The sequence below is a fragment of the Hippopotamus amphibius genome, chromosome 1 (assembly GCF_030028045.1).
Source record: "Hippopotamus amphibius kiboko isolate mHipAmp2 chromosome 1, mHipAmp2.hap2, whole genome shotgun sequence".
NCBI lineage: Eukaryota > Metazoa > Chordata > Mammalia > Artiodactyla > Hippopotamidae > Hippopotamus > Hippopotamus amphibius.
Genome location: NC_080186.1, coordinates 169,025,884 through 169,047,783, shown reverse-complemented (window position 1 = coordinate 169,047,783; position 21,900 = coordinate 169,025,884). Strand labels below are relative to the sequence as shown.

Genomic DNA, 21,900 nt, shown 5'->3' with positions numbered 1-21,900 from the left:
GAAGAATTAACAGGTGGAATTCAGAGGAATCTTAGATCTAGGAAACTATTCTGTATGATAATACAATGGTGGAAATATATCTTTATATATTAAACACACAGAATGTACAATAGCAAGAGTAAACCCTAACAGAGACTATGTACTCTAGGTGATAATGATGTGGCAATGTAGGTTCATCAACCATAACAAATGTACCACTTTGGTGAGAGAAGTTCATAATGGTGTAGGCTATCCATGAGTAGGGGCAGAGAATATATGAGAAATCTCTATACCTTCTGTTCCATGATGTAAACATATAAAAACTGCTGTAAAAACTATAGTCTATTTTGAAATAAACAATAAATCATTTCTTATGAAAATCCCATCAGGATTTATAAATCAACAAGCAGATCCTTACATTCATACGGAAAAACAAAGGACCTAAAATAACCAAAATCAAAACTTTGTTCAAAAATGAACAAAGTTGAGAAAAAGATGGAGGCGAAGTAGACGTGGAGTGCATCCCTCTCCACAGATGCATGGGGAATGCACGGAAGGACGCAGTCATTCCCACAGAGAACCAGCTGAACACCAGCAGACGGCCTCGGACACCAGAAAGGGCTGCGGGGAGCCCGACATAGCCGGTAGGGAGGCATCTACGAAGGCTCAAAGAGGGTGAAGCGGCGGAGCTGTGGCAGACGGAAGGGAGTGAGAAACATACGGAGGGTCCGCAGCGCAGCTCAGTGTTCCCGGACCGAGACATCGATCCGCGGCTGAACGGAGGGTCCAGGAGCGGGAGCGTGGGAACCGGAGAGCTGGTTCAGGGTGAGAAACATTGTTGCCGGTAGGGTGACAGACCGAGAGGACAGGAGGGAGGAGGTCCGCGGAGAGGAGTGCCCGTCCCTGAGAGCTACCTGGCCATGATGGCGGCTGGAGGCTGCAGGCTCACGGGCGGGGGGGGGGGGGGGGGGGGGGAGAGGAGCCATGCGCTTAGCCTCTCTCTCTCTTTCCACGCCTCTGCAACAGGCAGTGAAGAGACGCCCTGCAGGCCACCTAAGGCACTCAGGGATAACAAGCACCCTCAGGCACTCGGGCGGGGCTAGATTAAAACCCCTTGCCACGCCAGCAGCAGGGAGGCTGCCGAGAGAAAAAAAAAAAAAAAAAACAACAGCATCAAAAAGAAAAAAACCCCGAGAGAGGCCCAACTCTAAGACTTTCTGTTTACGCCTGAGCCACCAGCGCCCTCTGCAACAGGCACCTCCAAGCCTGACTGAAATAACAGTGCACCACTGCTCACTCACGCCCAGGAGAAGGAGCCACTATTGTACCCTCTCCCTCCCCACACACCGACACTTACAGACGAACAATAAAGGAACCTCTGCTGGTCACAGAATAACGCAAAAAAACCCAAGGCAAGGAGAAGGACACTTACAGCTGAGACACTAAGGAAACAGAAATAGTAGTATCAATACCTATTGAACTGGTCCATTCTAGGATCAGTTCTGGATTTTTTTTTTCTTTCTTTCTCTCTCTCTCTTTTTTTTTTTTATTTATTAAATACGATCTTAGCCCTAAGGGATCTACAAGTTTTATAACATAATTTTTAATGATATTATTTATTTATTTATTTTTTTTTGCCTTTTTATATACTTCTATATCTAGCTAAGTTTTTGGTAGTACAGACAAAAAATCTCTCATACTTTCCTTTCACTCCTATCTTTTATACATTTCTATTCCTTTCTATTTATTTGCATATTTCCAACCACATTACGCTCTTCTGTTCCCCTTTCTTCCAGCCATTTTAAGTTTATTTTATCTTAACATACTTATAAGCAACACTATCGGTCTGCTCAGACTCCTTGCTCTATTCTCCAGATGACACACTGCCTTGGTATTTAATATTAGGCTTTTGTCTTTATCTTAGTTCTTAGTACAGTTGTCTAATTACATTCTAAGAATCTCCAGTCTCTCTGGTGGTGCTCCAGCTCTTTTCTATATTTGATCCTAGCTTACAAAATCTCCCTGGATTGATGTTTGTATGTGTAGGGTGTTATTTGTTGTTTGTTTGCTTTTGCTTTTGTCTCTGATTTGTTCTGTTTCAGTTGTCAATTTCTGCTGGGTTTCTCTTTGAATATCTGATAGCACACTGGGGTTCTGTCAGGTCTTTCTAGAGCCTTATGTCCTAATGGATTCAGTAATTCTGTGTCTTACACATGTATGTGTTTCCTAGACTGAATATTCGTTTAATCCAATACTTGGACATTAGTCTGAGGCTTGGACAGTCTTCTATAAACACCTCTATCACCAGGACAAGCAACCCCAAAAGTTTGGACAACCATGAGGAAACAAAGAAACACCATGCAGGCAAAGGAGCAGGGAAAAAACCCACAAGACCAAATAAATGAGGAGGAAATAGGAAAAATGCCTGAAAAGGAATTTAGAGTAATGATAGTAAAAATGATACAAAATCTCGATAACAAAATAGAGAAAGTACAAGAAACAGTTCATAAGAACTCAGAAAAACAAACAGCAATGGATAACAAAATAACTGAAATTAAAAATACTCTAGATGCTATAACCAGCAGAATGACTGAGGCAGAAGAACGAATAAGTGAGTTGGAAGATAGAATGGGGGAAATAACTGCCACAGAGCAGCAAAAAGAAAAAGGAATAAAAAGATTAGAAGACAGTCTCAGAGACCTCAATGATAACCTTAAACGTACCAACATTCGAATTATAGGCATCCCAGAAGAAGAAGAAAACAAGAAAGGGTCTGAGAAAATATTTGAAGAGGTTCTAGTGGAAAACTTCCCCAACATGGGAAAGGAAATAATGAACCAAGTCCAAGAAGCACAGAGAGTCCCATACAGAATAAACCCAAGGAGAAATACACCAAGACACATATTAATCAAACTAACGACAATTAAACACAAAGAAAAAATATTAAAAGCAGCAAGAGAAAAGCAACAAACAACATATAAGGGAAAACCCATCAGGATAACAGCTGACCTTTCTACAGAAACTCTGCAGGCCAGAAGGGAATGGCAGGATATACTGAAAGTCCTGAAAGAGAGAAACCTACAGCCAAGAATACTCTACCCAGCAAGAATCTCATTCAGATTTGAGGGAGAAATCAAAAGCTTTCCAGACAAGCAAAAGTTAAGAGAATTCAGCACCACCAAACCAGCCTTACAACAAGTGCTAAAGGAACTTCTCTAAGTAGGAAACACAAGAAAAGGAAAACACCTACAAATACAAACCCAAAACAATTCAGAAAATGGTCATTGGAACACACATGTCAATAATCACTTTAAATGTAAATGGATTAAATGCTCCAACCAAAAGACACAGACTGGCTGAATGGATACAAAAACAAGACCCTTCTATATGCTGCCTACAAGAAACCCACTTCAGACCAAGGGATACATATAGACTGAAAGTCAAGGGATGGAAAAAGATATTCCATGCAAATGGAAGTCAAAAGAAAGCTGGAGTAGCAATACTCATATCAGACAAATTAGACTTGAAAGTAAAGACTATTACAAGAGACAAGGAAGGACACTACATAATGATCAAGGGATCCATTCAAGAAGAACATATAACAATGGTAAATATCTATGCCCCCAATATAGGAGCACCTCAATACATAAGGCAAATGCTAACAGCTATAAAAGGGGACATCGACAGTAACACAATAATAGTGGGAGACTTGAACACCCCACTTACATCAATGGACAGATCATCCAAACAGAAAATAAATAAAGACACACAAGCTTTAAATGACACATTAGATCATCTCGACTTCATTGATATTTATAGGACATTCCATCCAAAAACGACAGACTACACTTTCTTCTCAAGTGCACATGGAACATTTTCCAGGATAGATCACATCTTGGGCCACAAATCAAACCTCGGCAAATTCAAGAAAATTGAAATCATATCAAGCATCTTCTCAGACCACAATGCCATGAGACTAGATATCAATTACAGGAAAAAAACTGCAAAAAATACAAACACATGGAGGCTAAACAATTCACTCCTAAACAACCAAGGAATCACTAAAGAAATCAAAGAGGAAATCAAAAAATATCTAGAAACAAATGACAACGAAAACACAACAACCCAAAACCTATGGGATGCAGCAAAAGCAGTTCTAAGAGGGAAGTTTATAGCAATACAGTCCTACCTTAAGAAACAAGAAAATTATCCAATAAACAACCTAACCTTACACCTAAAACAACTAGAGAGAGAAGAACAAAGAACCCCCAAAGTGAGCAGAAGGAAAGAAATCATAAAGATCAGAGCAGAAATAAATGAAAAAGAAAGGAAAGAAACCATAAGAAAAATAAATAAAACTAAAAGCTGGTTCTTTGAGAAGATTAACAAAATGGATAAACCATTAGCCAGACTCATCAAGAAAAAAAGGGAGAAGATGCAAATCAACAGAATTAGAAATGAAAAAGGAGAAGTCACAACGGACACCTCAGAAATACAAAAGATCGTGAGAGACTACTACAAGCAACTATATGCCAGTAAATTGGATAACCTGGAAGAAATGGATACATTCTTAGAAAAATACAATCTTCCAAGACTGAACCAGGAAGAAATAGAAACCATGAACAGACCAATCACAAGGACGGAAATTGAGGCAGTGATTAAAAATCTCCCAACACACAAAAGCCCAGGACCAGATGGGTTCACGGGCGAATTCTATCAAACATTTCGAGAAGAGTTAACATCTATCCTTCTCAAACTCTTCCAAAATATTGCAGAAGGCGGAGCACTCCCAAACTCATTCTACGAGGCTACCATCACCCTGATACCAAAACCAGGCAAAGATGTCACAAAAAAAGAAAACTACAGACCAATATCACTGATGAATATAGATGCAAAAATCCTCAACAAAATACTAGCTAACAGACTCCAAAAGCACATTAAAAAAATCATACACCATGATCAAGTGGGGTTTATCCCTGGGATGCAAGGATTCTTCAATATACGCAAATCAATCAACATGATACATCATATCAACAACTTGAAGGATAAAAACCATATGATCATCTCAATAGATGCAGAAAAAGCTTTTGACAAAGTTCAACATCCATTTATGATAAAAGCTCTCCAGAAAATGGGCATAGAAGGAAATTACCTCAACATCATAAAAGCCATATATGAAAAACCAAAAGCCAACATCGTTCTCAATGGGGAAAAACTGGAAGAATTCCCTCTAAGAACAGCAACAAGACAAGGGTGTCCACTCTCACCACTATTATTCAACATAGTTTTGGAAGTTTTAGCCACAGCAATCAGAGAAGAAAAAGAAATAAAAGGAATCCAAATTGGAAAAGAAGAAGTAAAATTGTCACTCTTTGCAGATGACATGATATTATATATAGAAAACCCGAAAGACTCTACCAGAAAACTGCTAGCACTCATTGATGAGTTTAGTAAAGTAGCAGGATACAAAATTAATGCACAGAAATCTCTTGCATTCCTATACACTAACAACGGAAGAGCAGAAAGAGAAATTAAGGAAACTCTCCCATTCACCATTGCAACAAAAAGAATAAAATACCTAGGAATAAACCTGCCTAAGGAGGCAAAAGATCTGTATGCAGAAAACTTTAAGACATTGATGAAAGAAATCAAAGACGACACAAACAGATGGAGGGACATACCATGTTCCTGGATTGGAAGAATCAACATCGTGAAAATGTCTGTACTACCCAAAGCAATTTACAGATTCAATGCAATCCCGATCAAATTACCAATGGCATTTTTCACAGAAATAGAGCAAGAAATCTTACAATTTGTATGGAAACGCAAAAGACCCCGAATAGCCAAAGCAATCTTGAGAAGGAAAAACGGAGTTGGTGGAATCAGGCTTCCTGACTTCAAACTATACTACAAGGCCATAGTGATCAAGACAGTACCACAAATGTTGGAGAGGTTGTGGAGAAAAGGGAACTCTCCTGCACTGTTGGTGGGAATGGAAGTTGGTACAGCCACTATGGAAAACAATTTGGAGGTTCCTTAAAAAACTACAAATAGAACTACCATATGATCCAGTAATCCCACTCCTGGGCATATACCCAAAGAAAACCATAATCCCAAAAGAAACTTGTACCATAATGTTTATTGCAGCACTATTTACAATAGCCAGGACATGGAAGCAACCTAAATACCTATCAACAAATGAATGGATACAGAAGATGTGGCATATATATACAATGGAATATTACTCAGCTATAAAAAGGGATGAGATGGAGCTATATGTAATGAGGTGGATAGAACTACAATCTGTCATACAGAGGGAAGTAAGTCAGAAAGAGAAGGACAAATATTGTATGCTAACTCACATATACGGAATCTAAAAATGGTACTGATGAACTCAGTGACAAGAACAAGGATGCAGATACAGAGAATGGACTGGAGAACTCAAGGTATGGGAGGGGGCGGGGGGTGAAGGGGAAGCTGAGACGAAGCGAGAGAGTAGCACAGACATATATATACTACCAACTGTAAAATTGTCAGTGGGAAGTTGTTGTATAACAAAGGGAGTCCAACTCGAGGATGGAAGATGCCTTAGAGGACTGGGGCAGGGAGGGTGGGGGGGACTCGAAGGGGGGGAGTCAAGGAAGGGAGGGAATACGGGGATATGTGTATAAAAACAGATGATTGAACCTGGTGTACCACCCCCCCAAAAAAAAAAAAAAAAAAAGATTAAATGGAAATCTGAATAGAAATACTTGAAAAGAAAAAGAAAAAAAAAAAAAATGAACAAAGTTGTGAGACTTACAATACTGATTTAACAACTTACAACAAGCCACAATAGTTAAGACAGCAGATTGGTACCAAGATAGAAAAACAGTTAAATGGAAGAGTAAATATTAGTTCAGAAATAAACATATATACGGTCAAGTGATTTTCAACAAAGGTACCAAGGCAATTCAATGCCTTTTCATCAAATGGCACTGGGTCAACTGGCTATCCTTAAGCAAAAACAAAAAACAAAGAGATACAGAACCAAAACCAAAAATGAAGTCATAATGGACATAGACCAAAATATAATAGCCGAAACTGAAAACCTTCTAGAAAAAAATCATAAGAGAAAATAATCATGAAATTAGGTTAAACAAAGATTTCTTCAATATGACATCAAAACCTCAATCCTCAAGAGGAAAAACAATAAACTGTATTTCGTCAAAATGTAAAACATTTGTGCTTCAAAAGATACTATGAAGGAAAAGACAAGAAAAAAGAAAATATATGCAAATTGTACATCTGAAAAAGAACTTGTATCCAAAACATCTAAGTTCTTAAAACTTGCTAAGATGAAAAAAAAACCAAAACAAAAAAACAATTAAAAATCATACATCTCATAAAAAAACTTGTATCTAAAACATAAATTCTTACAACTTGATCAGACAATATAAATGAAAAATGGAGAAACACTCTGAATAGACATTTCAACAAAGGTATAGGAATGCTTAATAAGCACATGAAAAGATCCTCAACAGTACTAGTAACTACTGAAATGCAAGGTAAAATCACTGAGATACTGTTAAACACATATTAGAATGCTAATAATCAAAAGACTGTCAATACCAAGTGATGGAGAGGAGGTAGAAAAGCTAGATTCATGATATGTTCCTGGTCAGTATGTAAAATAATAGTCATCTTTTAAGCAATTTACCCCTTTCCACAAAAATTAAATATATATTTATACGACACAGCAATTCCACTCCTGGATATCTACAAAAGAAACAAAAATACACAGCCCATATAGAGACTTATATGTGAATCTTTATAGCAGCATCATTCATAAAAACCCCTAAACTAAAACAATAAAAGTTTTCAAAATGTTCACCTTCTCATAAACGGCTAGACAAAATGTGAAACTTTACAGAATGAAATACAATTTAAAAATTTTTTAAAATGGACAACCTACAACTGTTACGGACTAAAACCGGGCAGAACCTCAAAAACATTATGCTAAGTGAAAAAAGGCAAAACAAAAGACTACTTTTAAATATTTGCAGAAGGTAGTACTGAGACAGAAAGTATATCAGATTAACTGCAAAAGAATACGAGGAACTTTTTCAGGTAATGGAAATCTTCCAAAACTGTAGTGCACCAATGTATACGTTAATCATAAATTATTAACCTGTAAACTTATGATGGGCGAAATTTTATGGTATGTAAATTATACACCAGTAAAGCTATTTTAAGAATACTGTCTAAGAATACACAGAAGAGGATATTCAGAAACTTGGAGTAGGCAAAGATTAGTTAAAACACATAAGTACTTCAAATAAAAGGAAGAAAATCATCCTTTGGGCTTTATCAAACTTAAAGAAGTTACCACTGAAAAAAAGGCAAGACACAATCTGGGGAAAATATGAGCAATACATATATCTCACAAAGAACTTTTATGCATGATGCATAAATAACTAATATAACTTAAAATCTCAAAAAAATTGAGTCAATTTTCCACAAAAGATACATGAATGGTCAATAACCACATGCAAAAATGCTAAATATGGTTATCACGGAAATGAAAATTTATACCACAATGAGATCCCATTACATACATATCAGAATAGCTAAAATTAAAAGACTGACCATATCAAGTGTTGAAGAGGATACTGAGCAAACATGGAATTCTCATAAGCTGGTAGTGGGAATGTAAATGGTAAAACCACTCAACAAAACATTTTGGTAGTTTTTTTTTTTTTAAAGTTAAACATATCTACCACACAACTCAGCCATTGTACTCCTAGGTATTTACTTAAAAAAAAAAACAACACATGTTCATACAAATATTTGTACATAAATGTTCATCGGAGCTTTACTTGTAATAGCCAAAAACTGGAAACAATCTTCATGTCTTTCAATAGATGAATGGATAAATACCTTGTGGTATATCCATACAATGGAATACTACTGAGCAAACTTATAAAATGAGCTACTGATATACACAGCAACATGAAGGAACCTCTAAAACATTATGCTAAGTGAAAAATCTTAGCTATAAAAGCTATACAAGCTATTATTCCAATTATGTAAAACAGTAGGAAATGTCAACTGATCTATATACCTGAAAGCAGAGCAATGGTTGCCTAATGATAAGCGTGTAGGAAAGTAGAGATCACAAACAGGTAACTACATAAAAGATATTTATGAAAAATTTAGAGCTATGATTATACTTGGTAAAAACCTCAATATTTCCACCTTCCCATCACCAGCTCCCCATTTGGACAGAGAACAAGTAAAAGATGTCTACTCTTACTATGTCTCTTCAACACTGAACTGCAGTTTCTTCCCAGCACAGTAAGGCAGAAAAACAGGTGGCAGGGGGCAGGGGGGATGGCATTCACACTGGGAAAAAAAAGAAGCAAAACTATCTATTCACAGATGACAAAATCACTTATTTAGAAAATCCTAAAAAACCTATAAACAGCTACTGGAACTCATGTGAATTTAGTAAGGATGAAAAATTTAAGATCAACATATGCAACACCCGAACACCGAATACTACAAAACACTGCTGTGAGAAATTTTAGAAGACCTAAGTAAAAAAAGTGATGCACCTTGTTCATGGTCCAAGAGTTGACTGTTAAAATGTCAACATTCCCCAAGCTGGTTAAATACATTCCCAATCAAAATTCCAGGCATTTTTTTTTAATTAACAAATTGATTTCAAAATTCATACGGAATTATAAAAAACCTATAATAACCAAAACTACCTGGCAAAATTGGAGGACCCATGCTACCTTATTTTGTGATTTATGATAAAGCTACAGTTGTCAGGATAATGTGGTACTGGCACCAGGTAGAAAAATAAATCAATTAAATTTAAACAAACAGGCAAAGGTAATTCAGAGAAAGGATAGTTCTGTCAACAAACACTGCTGGCCTAACTGAATATGCATGAGTAAAAAAACTGAAATTAGACCCATATATCACACTATGTAAAAAAACTAGCTCAAAGTAGATCACAGACCTAAACAGATTACAGTGAAATCTAAAACTATAAACCTTGCAGAAGAAATTATAGAAAATAATTCCTAGTAACCTTGGGTTAATAAAAGATTTCTTACATACAACAACAAAAGCACAGTTCATTAAAGAAAAATAAAACGATAAATTGAACTTCATCAAAAGTTAAGTTCTTCAGCACTTCAAAAAACAATTAACAGATGGAAAACACAATCCACGGATTGGCAGAAAATTTCTGCAAATTACACATCTATTAAAGGACTTGTATACGGCATATATAAAGAACTTCTGAAACTCAAAAATAAGAAATTAAACAACTGCCACCTGCCCCCCACAAGCCACCCTTCCAAAAATGGGCAAGATTCAAAAGTACACTTAAAACCACAATCAGATATCACCACATAACAATTAGGATATGTTAACTTAAAAATACTGACCTTACCAAGTGTTAGTAAGGATATGACGTGGAACAAGTGGAACTCTCATATACTGCTGGTGGTAGTATAAAATGGCACAACAACTTTGCAAAAGAACATGGAACTTTCTTAAAAGGTTAAACATCCACATTCACTTACTAGCTATTCCTAGGTATATACTCAAAATAAATGAGTACACATGAAGACTTCTAACCCAGCTATTTCATTCCTAAAAACGTACTCAAGAGAAATGAAAGCATATGTCCATATAAAGACTGGTACACAAATGTTCATAACAACACTAGTTAAAAATAGGATAAAACCTAAATGTCCATCAGCAGTTGAATGCTAAACAATGATATATCCAAAAAAAGATACTGCAATAAAAGTTAAACACTGATATGCATAACATGGATAAACCTCAAAATAATTTTAGTATGTGTAAGAAACCAGACAAGAAAAGAGTATATATTATATGCTTCACCTTATATAAAATTCTAGAAAATGTAAACTGATTTATAGTGACCAAAAAAAAAAAAAAAAATCAGTGATTCAGTGATCTCTGGGGATGAAGGGACAGAGCAAGGAAGGATGAGCGTGAAGGTTTACAAAGAGGCCTGAAGAAATTTTGACAGGGATGGACATGTTCACTAACTTTACTGGTAGTTTTACAGGTGTATACATATGTCAAACTTAACAAATTGTATACTTTAAATATGTGCAGTTTAGTGTATGTTATACCTTAAAGTTGTTAAAAAGGATAGTTAAGAAACTGAAAATGCAAATCAAATGAGATAAAAATATGTGCAATAGCTGTCAGCTTGCATCATGAATGTATTCAAGATTTCTACAAAATAATAATAAAGACTAATAACTCAACCTTAAAACAGGTGCGTGCGCACACACACACATGCACACAAAAGAATACAGGGGAAGCAATGGCCAATGAGCACAAGGAAAAGCACTCAATATCATTATTCAGCAGGAAAATGAAAATTAAAACTACTTCAAAGCGACTAGAATAGCTAAACTAAGACTGAGAACACCACATGTTGCTGACTACATACAAATAGGAACAGAACTCTAATCTGCTGCTGGCAATAGTTTAAAATGGTACAACCACTGTGAAACACAGTTCAGCAGTTTCTCACTAATAGTTTCTCTATTAAACTTCAAGACACTTTATAAAGCTATGATAATTACAACAATGTGGTATTCATGCACAGTAGACAAAACCTAATGGAATAGATGAGGAGCCCAGAAACAGGCACGCAATATGTGGATACTTGATTTATGAAAAAGGTGGCACTGAATGAGGGTGAGAGAAAAACATACAGGAATCCATATGGAAAATCATGCAGCACTATGCCATACCTGAAAACCAATTCTAAGTAGACTACAGGTCTACATGTGGAAGGAAGACAAGAAAAATTCTAGAAAGTAATAAAGGAAAATTATCTTCATGACCTTGGCTTCAGAAATATTTTTCTAGGCAAAGAAGACAAAAAGGAAAAGACTGAACTGCTCTACATTAGAGTTAAGAACTTGTACTCATCCAAAGACATTACTAAAAGAATAAATAATACAAGGCACAGAGTGGGGAAAAGATATTTGCAACAAAAATAACCAAGCAAGAATTTTCTGATAGGTATACCTACAGAAATGTAACGTGCATCTAATGTAAAAGAATGTTCACAGCTGCTTTACTTATAATAGCCCTCAACTATGCAAACAATGAAATACTCTTCAATGAGAATGAATTAACTACATGCATAACACAGATAAATCTCACAAATATAACATTAGGCCAAAGAAGGCATATAAAAAGAATGCAAGAGTATAGTCCTATTAAGTTCAAAAGTAAACAAAACTAAACTACAGTACGTATTCCTGATCAGGCTAAAATTCTATAGCTCTTCAAGACTGATTAAAATTTAGGAAAATGATGATCTTTGGGGGGGAAAGCAGGAGAGTTGATTTGAGAAACGACAAGCAAGGATGCTTCCAGGATGCTGACAAATTTCAATTTCTTAATCTGAGTAGTGACTAGGCAAATGTTCAATTTACAATAATTCATTAACATGTACATTTAGGTTATCTGCAGTTTTCCTCATTTATTTTACAACAGAGGAGTTAAAACTACTGAATAAACTTCCTATTTGGGTCAGAAATAGGAAAAATAAGAATATGTATTTGTTTTTGTTCACATATATATTAAAAAAAACCTAGAAAGACATAAGACATTAATAAAAGTGGTTAGCTTTCTATACAGATGGGCTGAATGGTGTGGATGATAATACAAGTGGGAATCATACTTCTTAAAGTATAACTTGTTACACTGTCTTGACTTTCCAACAGTACAAATTTATTACTTTGTTAAAAAAAAGTATTCTAAAAATTATGTCTACCTCTTTAGAAAAAGGACAATGCTATTTACAGTGCTGGTGAAAGGTGATAACCCTTCCCAACCTCAATGACTAGGAGTGTGCCTGACACATGCAGGCACTCAATAAATGTTTTCTAAATGAATAATGCTTCAGTGCTTGAGATATTCTGAATGAAATGCCTGTTCGCTCCTTCTCTGCCAACCTAATCCTTCTTATCTATAGAATCCTTTTCCACAACTACCTCCCCAATAAAGTTTTCTTCCCATGTTACACAACAAGGACTCTTTTTAAACAAAGCAGTCATCCCAATTCACCAACTCAGTCTTTCTTTTTTTTCTTAATGTCAGTGTCTTACAGGGAGATGACAATCAATGCTTATTTGCTGCATAAATGTTTCAATGAATATATGCATTAAATTTCATTTAAAAATCACAGTAATGAAGTCCTTGTTTTCTTGAGCTACAGTGAAAATTTACTGTAACAACTAGAAAACGGACTCAATTCTACAAAAAAAATCCATATTTGTTTCAAAAGAAAGACAATGAAATTTTAATTTGATTTATTCCTTTTCTCCTTTATTATAAATAGTAAAATATATTTTACTGGTTTAAATTACATATAAAATTTCATTACAAAATAAGGGGCTGCACTTTAGATGCTTCATTAAAATATATGCAAACTAGATTTTAGGTGATAAACGCTATAAATATTCAAGGACCTGCCTCCCTCAGTCAAATTCCTGGAAGTTCCATAACTTGGAATACGACAACATATCACTACATGGTGAAATACAAGTGGCTGCACCTCACACCATCTACCACAAAAGGAGAGACAAAATGCTTGGTTAGTTTTTTTGGATTCTGGGGTTAACACATAAAGTGTGCTACTTTGACCTATCTTCAAAGTTACCCATAACACTGCTGACAAGTTCAGGACACGGTAGATGCCTCTCTACCACTTGGGCCTTATGATCCAGCATATCCAATGATGGATTATTTAGTGTTCATGGCAAATAGGGATGCTCTGGGGAGCGTCCCACAAGCACTAATATGAGAATGACAGTGCGGGCCTCTAGAATTTCTGAAATATCTATGCTCTCTTTTGCAAATAACATTCTACTTTCCAGAAACAACTTCTGGCTTACTATTGGGCCTTGGCAGAGGCTGAATGCCTAACCATGGGACACCAGGTGACTGTACAGCCTGAAGTTCCCATCAGGACCTGTGTTCCTAGCCATAAGGGTTGGGCATGAGCAGTAGCAATCTATTATCAAATAAATATGGTATATAAGAGATCAAGTTTACCCAGGTCCAGAATAAACTGCATGAACAGGTGGCTCAGACTCCTTCCACACCAATTCCTGTTGCATTGCCTCCTCCACCTCAATCTGTGCCTATGCCCACCTGGAGAGTTCCCTATGACAAGGTGACTGAGGAAGAAAAAACTTGAGCCTATTTTACAGATGAGTCTGCACAACATGCTAATACTACCCAAAAAAGTGGACAGCCCCACTCAAAGGTGGCCCTGAAGGAAGGCAGTGAAGGAAAATCCTTTTAGGGAATAGAACTTCAAGCAGTAAATTTGGTTGTCCATTTTACCTGGATTGACAGAGGCCAGAATTATTGATCTAAACAGATTCATGGGGGCAGTTACCAATGGTTCAGTTGAATAGTCAGAGATGTGGAAGGAAGAGGACTGGAAGACTGGTAACAAGGAAGTCTGGGAAGAGGTATATGGAAGGACCTCTTATAAAATGGATACAGACTTTGACGATACCTGTGTCTGATGTGAATGCACAAAAGGCATCCACTGTAGAGGTAAACAAAATAATGTGCTCTATGGAGGTCAATCAATTTCCTTCTCCCCAGTCAGTGCTTGTTTAATGGGCCCATAAATGAAGTGGCCATGGTGACAGAGATGGAAAATATGCAGCGGCTCAACTGCCTATGCTACTGTTGGGTATCTAATCTGTCAACAACAGAAACCAATACTGAGTCTCTGATATGGAACCATTCTTCGGGGGGACTATTCAGTCACCTAGAGGAAGATTGTTTACAATGGACCTTTTCTATCATGGAGGAGGAATATATTTGTCCTTACTGGAATAGACACGTATTCTGGAAATGATCTGCCTTTCCTGCCCATAATGCTTCTGCCAGCACCACTATGCACAGGCTTTCAAAATGCCTCTCTATTGCCTCGGAATTCTAGACAGCATCGTTTGACCAAGGTACTCATTTTGCAGCAGCAGCAGCAGCAGTACAGCAATGGTTTCTGTCTCCTCCAACAGCCAGAATACATGGGTCTGATATTCAAGGCGTGGAAAAAGGAGTGGCTCTTCTCACTGTTATACTTAATAACTCATTCACAGAATTTTTACTTCCTCTCCCTACAACTTTGAGCTCTGTTGGTTTTGAGTCTTAGTCTTAGATTATTTCTAGCAGGAAACACAGCAATGATTCCACTGAAATTAGAGACTTCCACCTGGCCGCTGAACCAAAAGACAGGTAAAGGGGTTATTCTACTGGCCTGAGTAATTGATTCCAATCACCAAAGAGAAACTGAGTTACTGCCTACAATGAGGGCCAGAACTACAACTGAAGCCCAGGGGGTTCTTTTAGGCTCCTTGTAATACTTTCATGTCAGCTATTAACGGTTAATGGAAAACTAACAGCAACCAAAAGGTGTGGGGGGGGGAATGAGGGGGGTGGGATAATTAACGATCCTTCAGAAATGAAGGTTTTGTGCTCATCACCAGGTAAAGAACCCAGAACAGATGAAATTCTGGCTGAGAGCAGAAGTACTGAATGGGTGGTGAAAAAAGAAGTGAGAGATATCAACTACAGACTTGTGATCAACTATAGAAACAAGGACTATATATTGTGTATATGACTGCAGTTGTGTAAATGTTAACCATTTTCTTCTTCCCTCTCTTCCTCATATTTATTTTATATATAAGTTGTTTGGAGGTGAACTTTACAAGGTAGTTTGTAGTTAACAGAATATTCAGAGGCACTGATGGAATATGTACTTTTTAAAAAATAAATTTATCTATTTATCTATTTATTTATTAGCTGTGTTGGGTCTTCACTGCTGTGCACAGGCTTTCTCTAGCTGCAGCAAGTAGCAAGGGCTACTCTTCGTTGCGGTGTGCTGGCTTCTCATTGTGGTGGCTTCTCTTGCTGCGGAGCACAGGCTCTAGGCGCAGAGGCTTCAGTAACTGTGGTACGTGGGCTCGGTAATTGTGGCTCCCGGGCTCTAGAGCACAGGCTCAGTAGTTGTGGCACATGGTCTTAGTTACTGCGTGGCATGTGGGATCTTCCCAGACCAAGGATTGAACCCGTGTCCCCTCCATTGGCAGGAGGACTCAACCACTGCGCCACCAGGGAAGTCTCGGAATATATAATTAATACAGCAAGTAATGACTGTTGGGACTGTGCACCTCCTTATTTTGGGAAGAGGGTAAGAACTTCTTTAACCTAAACTAAGGATAGCTATATCTTGTTAGGTGGAAACTCAAATGTGCTGAGAAACATTCCTATGAAAACTGAGTAACGAAGGGAATGGACTGTATCATGTATTTACTGTCTCTCAAGTTCAAATGTATTTGCTCTCAGTTTCAAATTTACTTTGTGATAAAGGATCAGACTTAGTCAAGATTCTCCTTTGGCAGCTGGAAATGTTAAAGCTTTGTCAGTAAAGGGTGCTAGTACAGGGACACTGAAGTAAGAAAGTATTCTTTGCTCTATGGGATATGTATGTGTAAGGCAAAGGAGGTCCTATCTCCAGCCTCAGGGCCCATCTGCACCCTGGGTGGGGCAAGGTGGGGGAGGATTCTATTGCTTAGCATTCCTAGTTAGAGGATCTCCTCCTGCCAGCTTGACTCAATAACTATGGACAGCTCTGGCCCAGGGCAACCAAGTGAACGTCTCCATTAGCTAATGGGCTACAAGTAACATATTCACCAAAAAGTTTTGAATTTCAGTTTTGGGGAGAGGGCTCCCCTTTCACGTTTGGTCCTTCCTTGGGTACTCTCTCTTAGTGCCTTTATCCTTCTTAGTACCTAATTTCTTAAAATAGTTGATAATTCTTTAAACTGTCCCTGTTCAAATTAATGTGTGGTTTCTATCTACTCATTGATAAGGGAGTAAGAAACACCTAAATATCTAGAGAAATAGGCTATATTTTTATAACCTAGAATACTACTATTACTCTTTACTAGGTAGTGCTCATATTCTGTTGATTATCATAATAATCATATCCCAATGCTATTATTTTATAATAATTAACAATTGCCAAAAATTACTTGATGTTTAATATATGCTAAGCATTACTCTAGGTATTTTATTTGTATTGACTCATTTAATCCTAATAATAACCTATTACAAGTATCTCTCAAACACAATATAAATCTCATACCCAGGAATTACTCTCTGAATAATGATTAAATAAACTTCTATAATCATGTTTGCTGTGAAGTTCATTCCATGATTCTGGTGTTTTCAAATCTCATACTATTGGGAGTTCCCTGGTAGTCCAGTGCTTAGGACTCGATGCTTTCACTGCCGTGGGCCCAGATTCAATCCCTGGTTGAGGAACTAAGATCCCACAAGCCAAGTGGCATGGCCAAAAAAAAAAGAAAAACAAAACCCCACACTATCAATTATTTAAAAGATAAACTTCACTGTCTTGATCACAAACTAATGGTGAATTATTGTGGCTGATTAATGGCTACATAAAGTCCTCACAACAAATTCCTGACTGTTCATAACAACAGAAAAGAGTGATAAAATATTCAAAAGACCAATACTAATAATCCTAAAATATAACTGTAGTCAGTATCAACCCAGTTTATTTTGTCTCAGTAGCTAACTCATTACAAACCACTAAAGTGACTTTCAGAAACATACGGGAAAGGAACAATAGCCAAAAGGCTTAAATAACTGAGAATTATTATGAATTTTATTTGTAAAAACAGTCAACAATATGTTTTATACTACTAGTCAAGAAGCACAGATTCATTTAACCAAAAGTTGATGATATAAATTTTCAAGACTGAAGATGTGGCTTTAAAAATGGCATCAAAACTGAGATGTCCTTGCCATCTTGAACAGAACATATCAAACACTACTGACAGAACAGAACATATCAAACACTACTAACCAGTAAATGTGTGTGCTATGTCCATAGTGTTCTACCATTGGGGATGAGAGACTGCACTCATCTTAGAGATGCAGGGGGCCACACAGACCACCTAGTCAAACCCCAAGACTACAAGATGTCCCTCATAAGATTTGTCCAAGGCTAAAACGTTAAGAATATGAAAGAAAGGCATTTGCACGTGCCTTAATGTATCTAAAATTTAAGCAGCTTTTGGAACACAAAGTTTCCAACAGCCCATCTAAATTCAAAGTCATTCCACCAACACTTGAGTTTCATACCCACCACAGCCAAAGTGGTCGCCTGTCAATCTTAACATTTTTTAAATCCTGCAATCTCATGAATTCAGATTCAACTGTATAATATTTTTTTTAAAGATTTTTTTTGAAACGTATCATTTTTAAAGTCTTCATTGAATTTGTTACAATACTGCTTCTGTTTTCATGGGATTTTTGTTTTTGGGGTTTTTTTTGGCCATGATCCCAGCTCCCCAATCAGGGATTGAACCCTCACCCTGCACTGAAAGGCGAAGTCTCAACCACTGGACCGTCATGGAAGTCCCTCAATTGTACGATATAAAAGCAACTGTTTGTAAGGTTTTAAAAAAAAAAAACAAAAAACCTGAGATGACCTATAACATCTATCAAGCAGAATGTACCTTGATACTCAAATTTAATAATTTTGCAATTAAATTAATTTAGTTGCAATTAGAAGTCTTACCCTAAAAGCCAAAAAATCTCTTCTCAACATTATTGGGAAAAAGTCACCAAAAATTGCATTTTTATGTCTCCAAATTATAATTTAAGGCCCCAAAATCTTAAGAATTACTAACAGACCAAATTCCCTAAGAATACTATATCTGATCATCTTTCCAACCACTGTTCTTTTACCTAATAATTCTGATGGTGATAGTTAATTATATACACACTCATTCATTTCCCAAAACTCAATATATATATACACTCATTTATTTCTCAAAACTGGCCTACGAAATACATCCTATTATTATCCCTATTTTACAAATGAGGAAACCGAGACACAAGGGGATTAAGTAATTTGCCCAAGAAGTACTGGGTTGCCCAAAAAAGTTCATCTGGGCTTTCTCCGTACTGTCTTACAGAAAAACCCGAATGAACTTTTTGGCCAACTGTAAATACAATAGAGCAAAGACGTGAGCTCAAGCAGTTTGGCTCTAGAATGTCAACCTTTACAGACTTCCACTGAGAACTTTGAGTAGTAGCTTGCTATAACCTCACACGACACTTAAATAGGTACTATTATTATCCTTATTTCACATACAAGAAAACTAAAATTTGTCCAAAGTTAAAAAACTAATAACTGACAAAATCAGGATACTAGCCTAGTTTGCATTACTCTAAAAATCGATTTCTTAACTATAAAGATATATTGCCTCCCTATAACTAACAGTAATGAATCCAAAACCATCAGATAAATGAGATCAAATCTCACATACAACTAAAGATTAAACAGCAGTACGATAATATGTCATGGTGTAAACTAAAGATTATACCCTCAGAAATATGAAATATCATTTGATTCCTGCCAATTACTTCAAATAGTACCAAAAAGCAAAGACATTTACAAAACGTAGCACCTACTAAGAGAAAATACACATCTACATAAAATAGTTTAACATAAGAAATAAAATAAATTGTAATGTTAACTTTGCCTACTACATACACTAAGCAGCAAATGTAAACATACCTGCAAGGAGGCAAAACCATGGAGTCTTTCACAAGCACAGATCCAGAAAGCAGGATATACCAACATTTGGCAATAGTTTCTGAACTGTTTAAATGAATAAGTAAATAAATGAGTAAACAGATACACACATTCACATGTATATGGATTCAGTACAAAATACAAAACATGAAAAATATTCTAAGAATATCACATATCATTAAAAATTAATGCTCCTTGGAAATTTTGCCTGTTGTCTAAGGTTTCATACAGACCATGTTCATATCTTACATAATCACTATCTTAAGATACAGGCTTCAGAAATATATGTTTATTAGCTCGGTCTTATTAAGTTATATAACTTCCCATTCCTCATTTTTGTGTACTGGATCACCACATTTGATGAAGATTAACTTAAATATTGTACTACATGTGCATATTAAAAAATTCTATTTCTGACAACTTTTATGTATACTAAAGACAATACTATTTGGAATTCACAAGTTTATCAATGTTCCACCTTCATGTTCAACTATAACTTGGATCATTCACGTTCAACCATAATTTGGATCATAATGATCTATTTCTTTCTCCTAAATTTTATTCTGATAGAAATAAATAAAATGTCTATTCAATCTTTCATTTCATGTGTGTTTGAGGGATAAAAGAATACCAGATGACTTAAGTCCATCATCATTTTTAGTTCGGTTAAATCTCCAATGGAAACCCAGAATCTTGAAATGTTAGTTTACAACGTCAACTAATCTTTTTCTCTCTCTCTCTCAAATATTTTTAAATTACCATACCTAAACCTTCAATTAATTCCAATATGTAGACAATTCTAATTTTATAAAACAAACATTTCCTCTGAGCTGGAGAACTCAGCTATCAACCTGACATGTTAGCTTATGTATCTAACACACAACTCAAACTCAACATGTTCAAAATCTACCTATCATATCTTCAAGCTTCATTTTTTTTCTAGTATCCATTCTAGTAGTCTCAATGAACAATACCATCCTCCACCCAGAACCCTAAGCCTCCAACTCATTCTACATAGCACCCAGGGTGAGCTTTTCAGGTGAATCCTATTGCCTACAATGAGAAGCAAAAATTATCATCAGCTTTCCAGAAGACACTTTAAAGTTCTTTATATCCATCCCTTCCATTGTCACTGAGGGAAGATACAAACAGCTGAAAATCACCTACTTGAGGTTCTCTGTTTGGAAACTTCACTTTCTAGTTCTCTTGAAAGGTGACTTTTGTACCACTGACAAGGAATAAAATCAGTAAGAGAAAACTTTGTCCAAAATCAAGACAGAAGAAAGTTATGACTGGATGCTACCATAAGCCTCCAATTTTTATCTCATGTCCCTGAAACAGTCACAAAGTTTTCAGTAAATTCTACTATCCTGAAGTTCAGTCCTACCACCAAGAGAGCCATGCCAGTTCATGAATCAGAAACTGTTCAAACCTGGCAAAGAATTCCACTTTCAGAGCACAGTGTGGCAATACATCTGATAAGTAAACACACGGAAAGTCAAAGTCTTTTAACATAAAGCCATGCTATCTCCTTTCTTTTTGCAAGCAAATGAATCTAAGAATAATCTAGCCTACAGAAGAGTGGCATACTTAATCTCGTCAGATCTTACTCCTTCAAAGGCTTCACACTGCTTCTAAAATAAAGGACAAAAACAATTAAGGTGGCCTCCACCTGGCTCTCCAGATCCCCCTCTTCCTGTTTCCTCATATCTGCTAACAGCACTGAACATAGCGGTTTATTTTCACTTTTTCTATCATGTTGCTTCCCAGTTAAGGTCAACTATACACATTCTCTTCTCTGCTTCCACTAATCTCTGAATTTAAACTCTTAACTTCCACATTCATTTTTTTAAAAATTCTTTTATGATTAGCCAGATACAGATTTGGATAACTTAATAATTTTTAAACAGCTTAACTGAGGTATAATCTACATACCATAAATTCACCCATTTTAAGCGCACAATTCATTTATTTTCATGAAATTGCAAAGAACTGTGCAAACATCACCACAAAGAGATCTCTTATGCCTTCTTTACAGTCAATCCCTGCCCCAGGTAACCAAGAACCTGATCTGTCTTTATAGATTTGTCTTTCCTGGACAGTTCATATAAATGGAATCATGTAATATGTGATGTTTCTATCCTGCTTCTTCTATTTAGCATAATATGTTTGAGGTCTGTCCATGTTGTAGTGTGCAGCAGCACTTTATT

General features: G+C 36.4%; 1 protein-coding gene across 17 annotated transcripts in view; it reads right to left on the bottom strand.

The window, feature by feature from the left end:
• The window catches only part of RAPGEF6 (Rap guanine nucleotide exchange factor 6), a 232,112-nt gene that overhangs the window by 179,981 nt on the left and 30,231 nt on the right, over positions 1-21,900 (bottom strand). For 16 of the 17 annotated variants that reach the window (XM_057735731.1, XM_057735740.1, XM_057735751.1 and 13 more), the window contains exon 4: positions 19,673-19,756. The exons of the other annotated variant lie outside the window; for it this stretch is intronic. In XM_057735731.1, the coding sequence (XP_057591714.1) occupies positions 19,673-19,756 (84 nt within the window). The remainder of the gene's footprint in view (positions 1-19,672; positions 19,757-21,900) is intronic. 17 annotated transcript variants of the gene reach the window in all.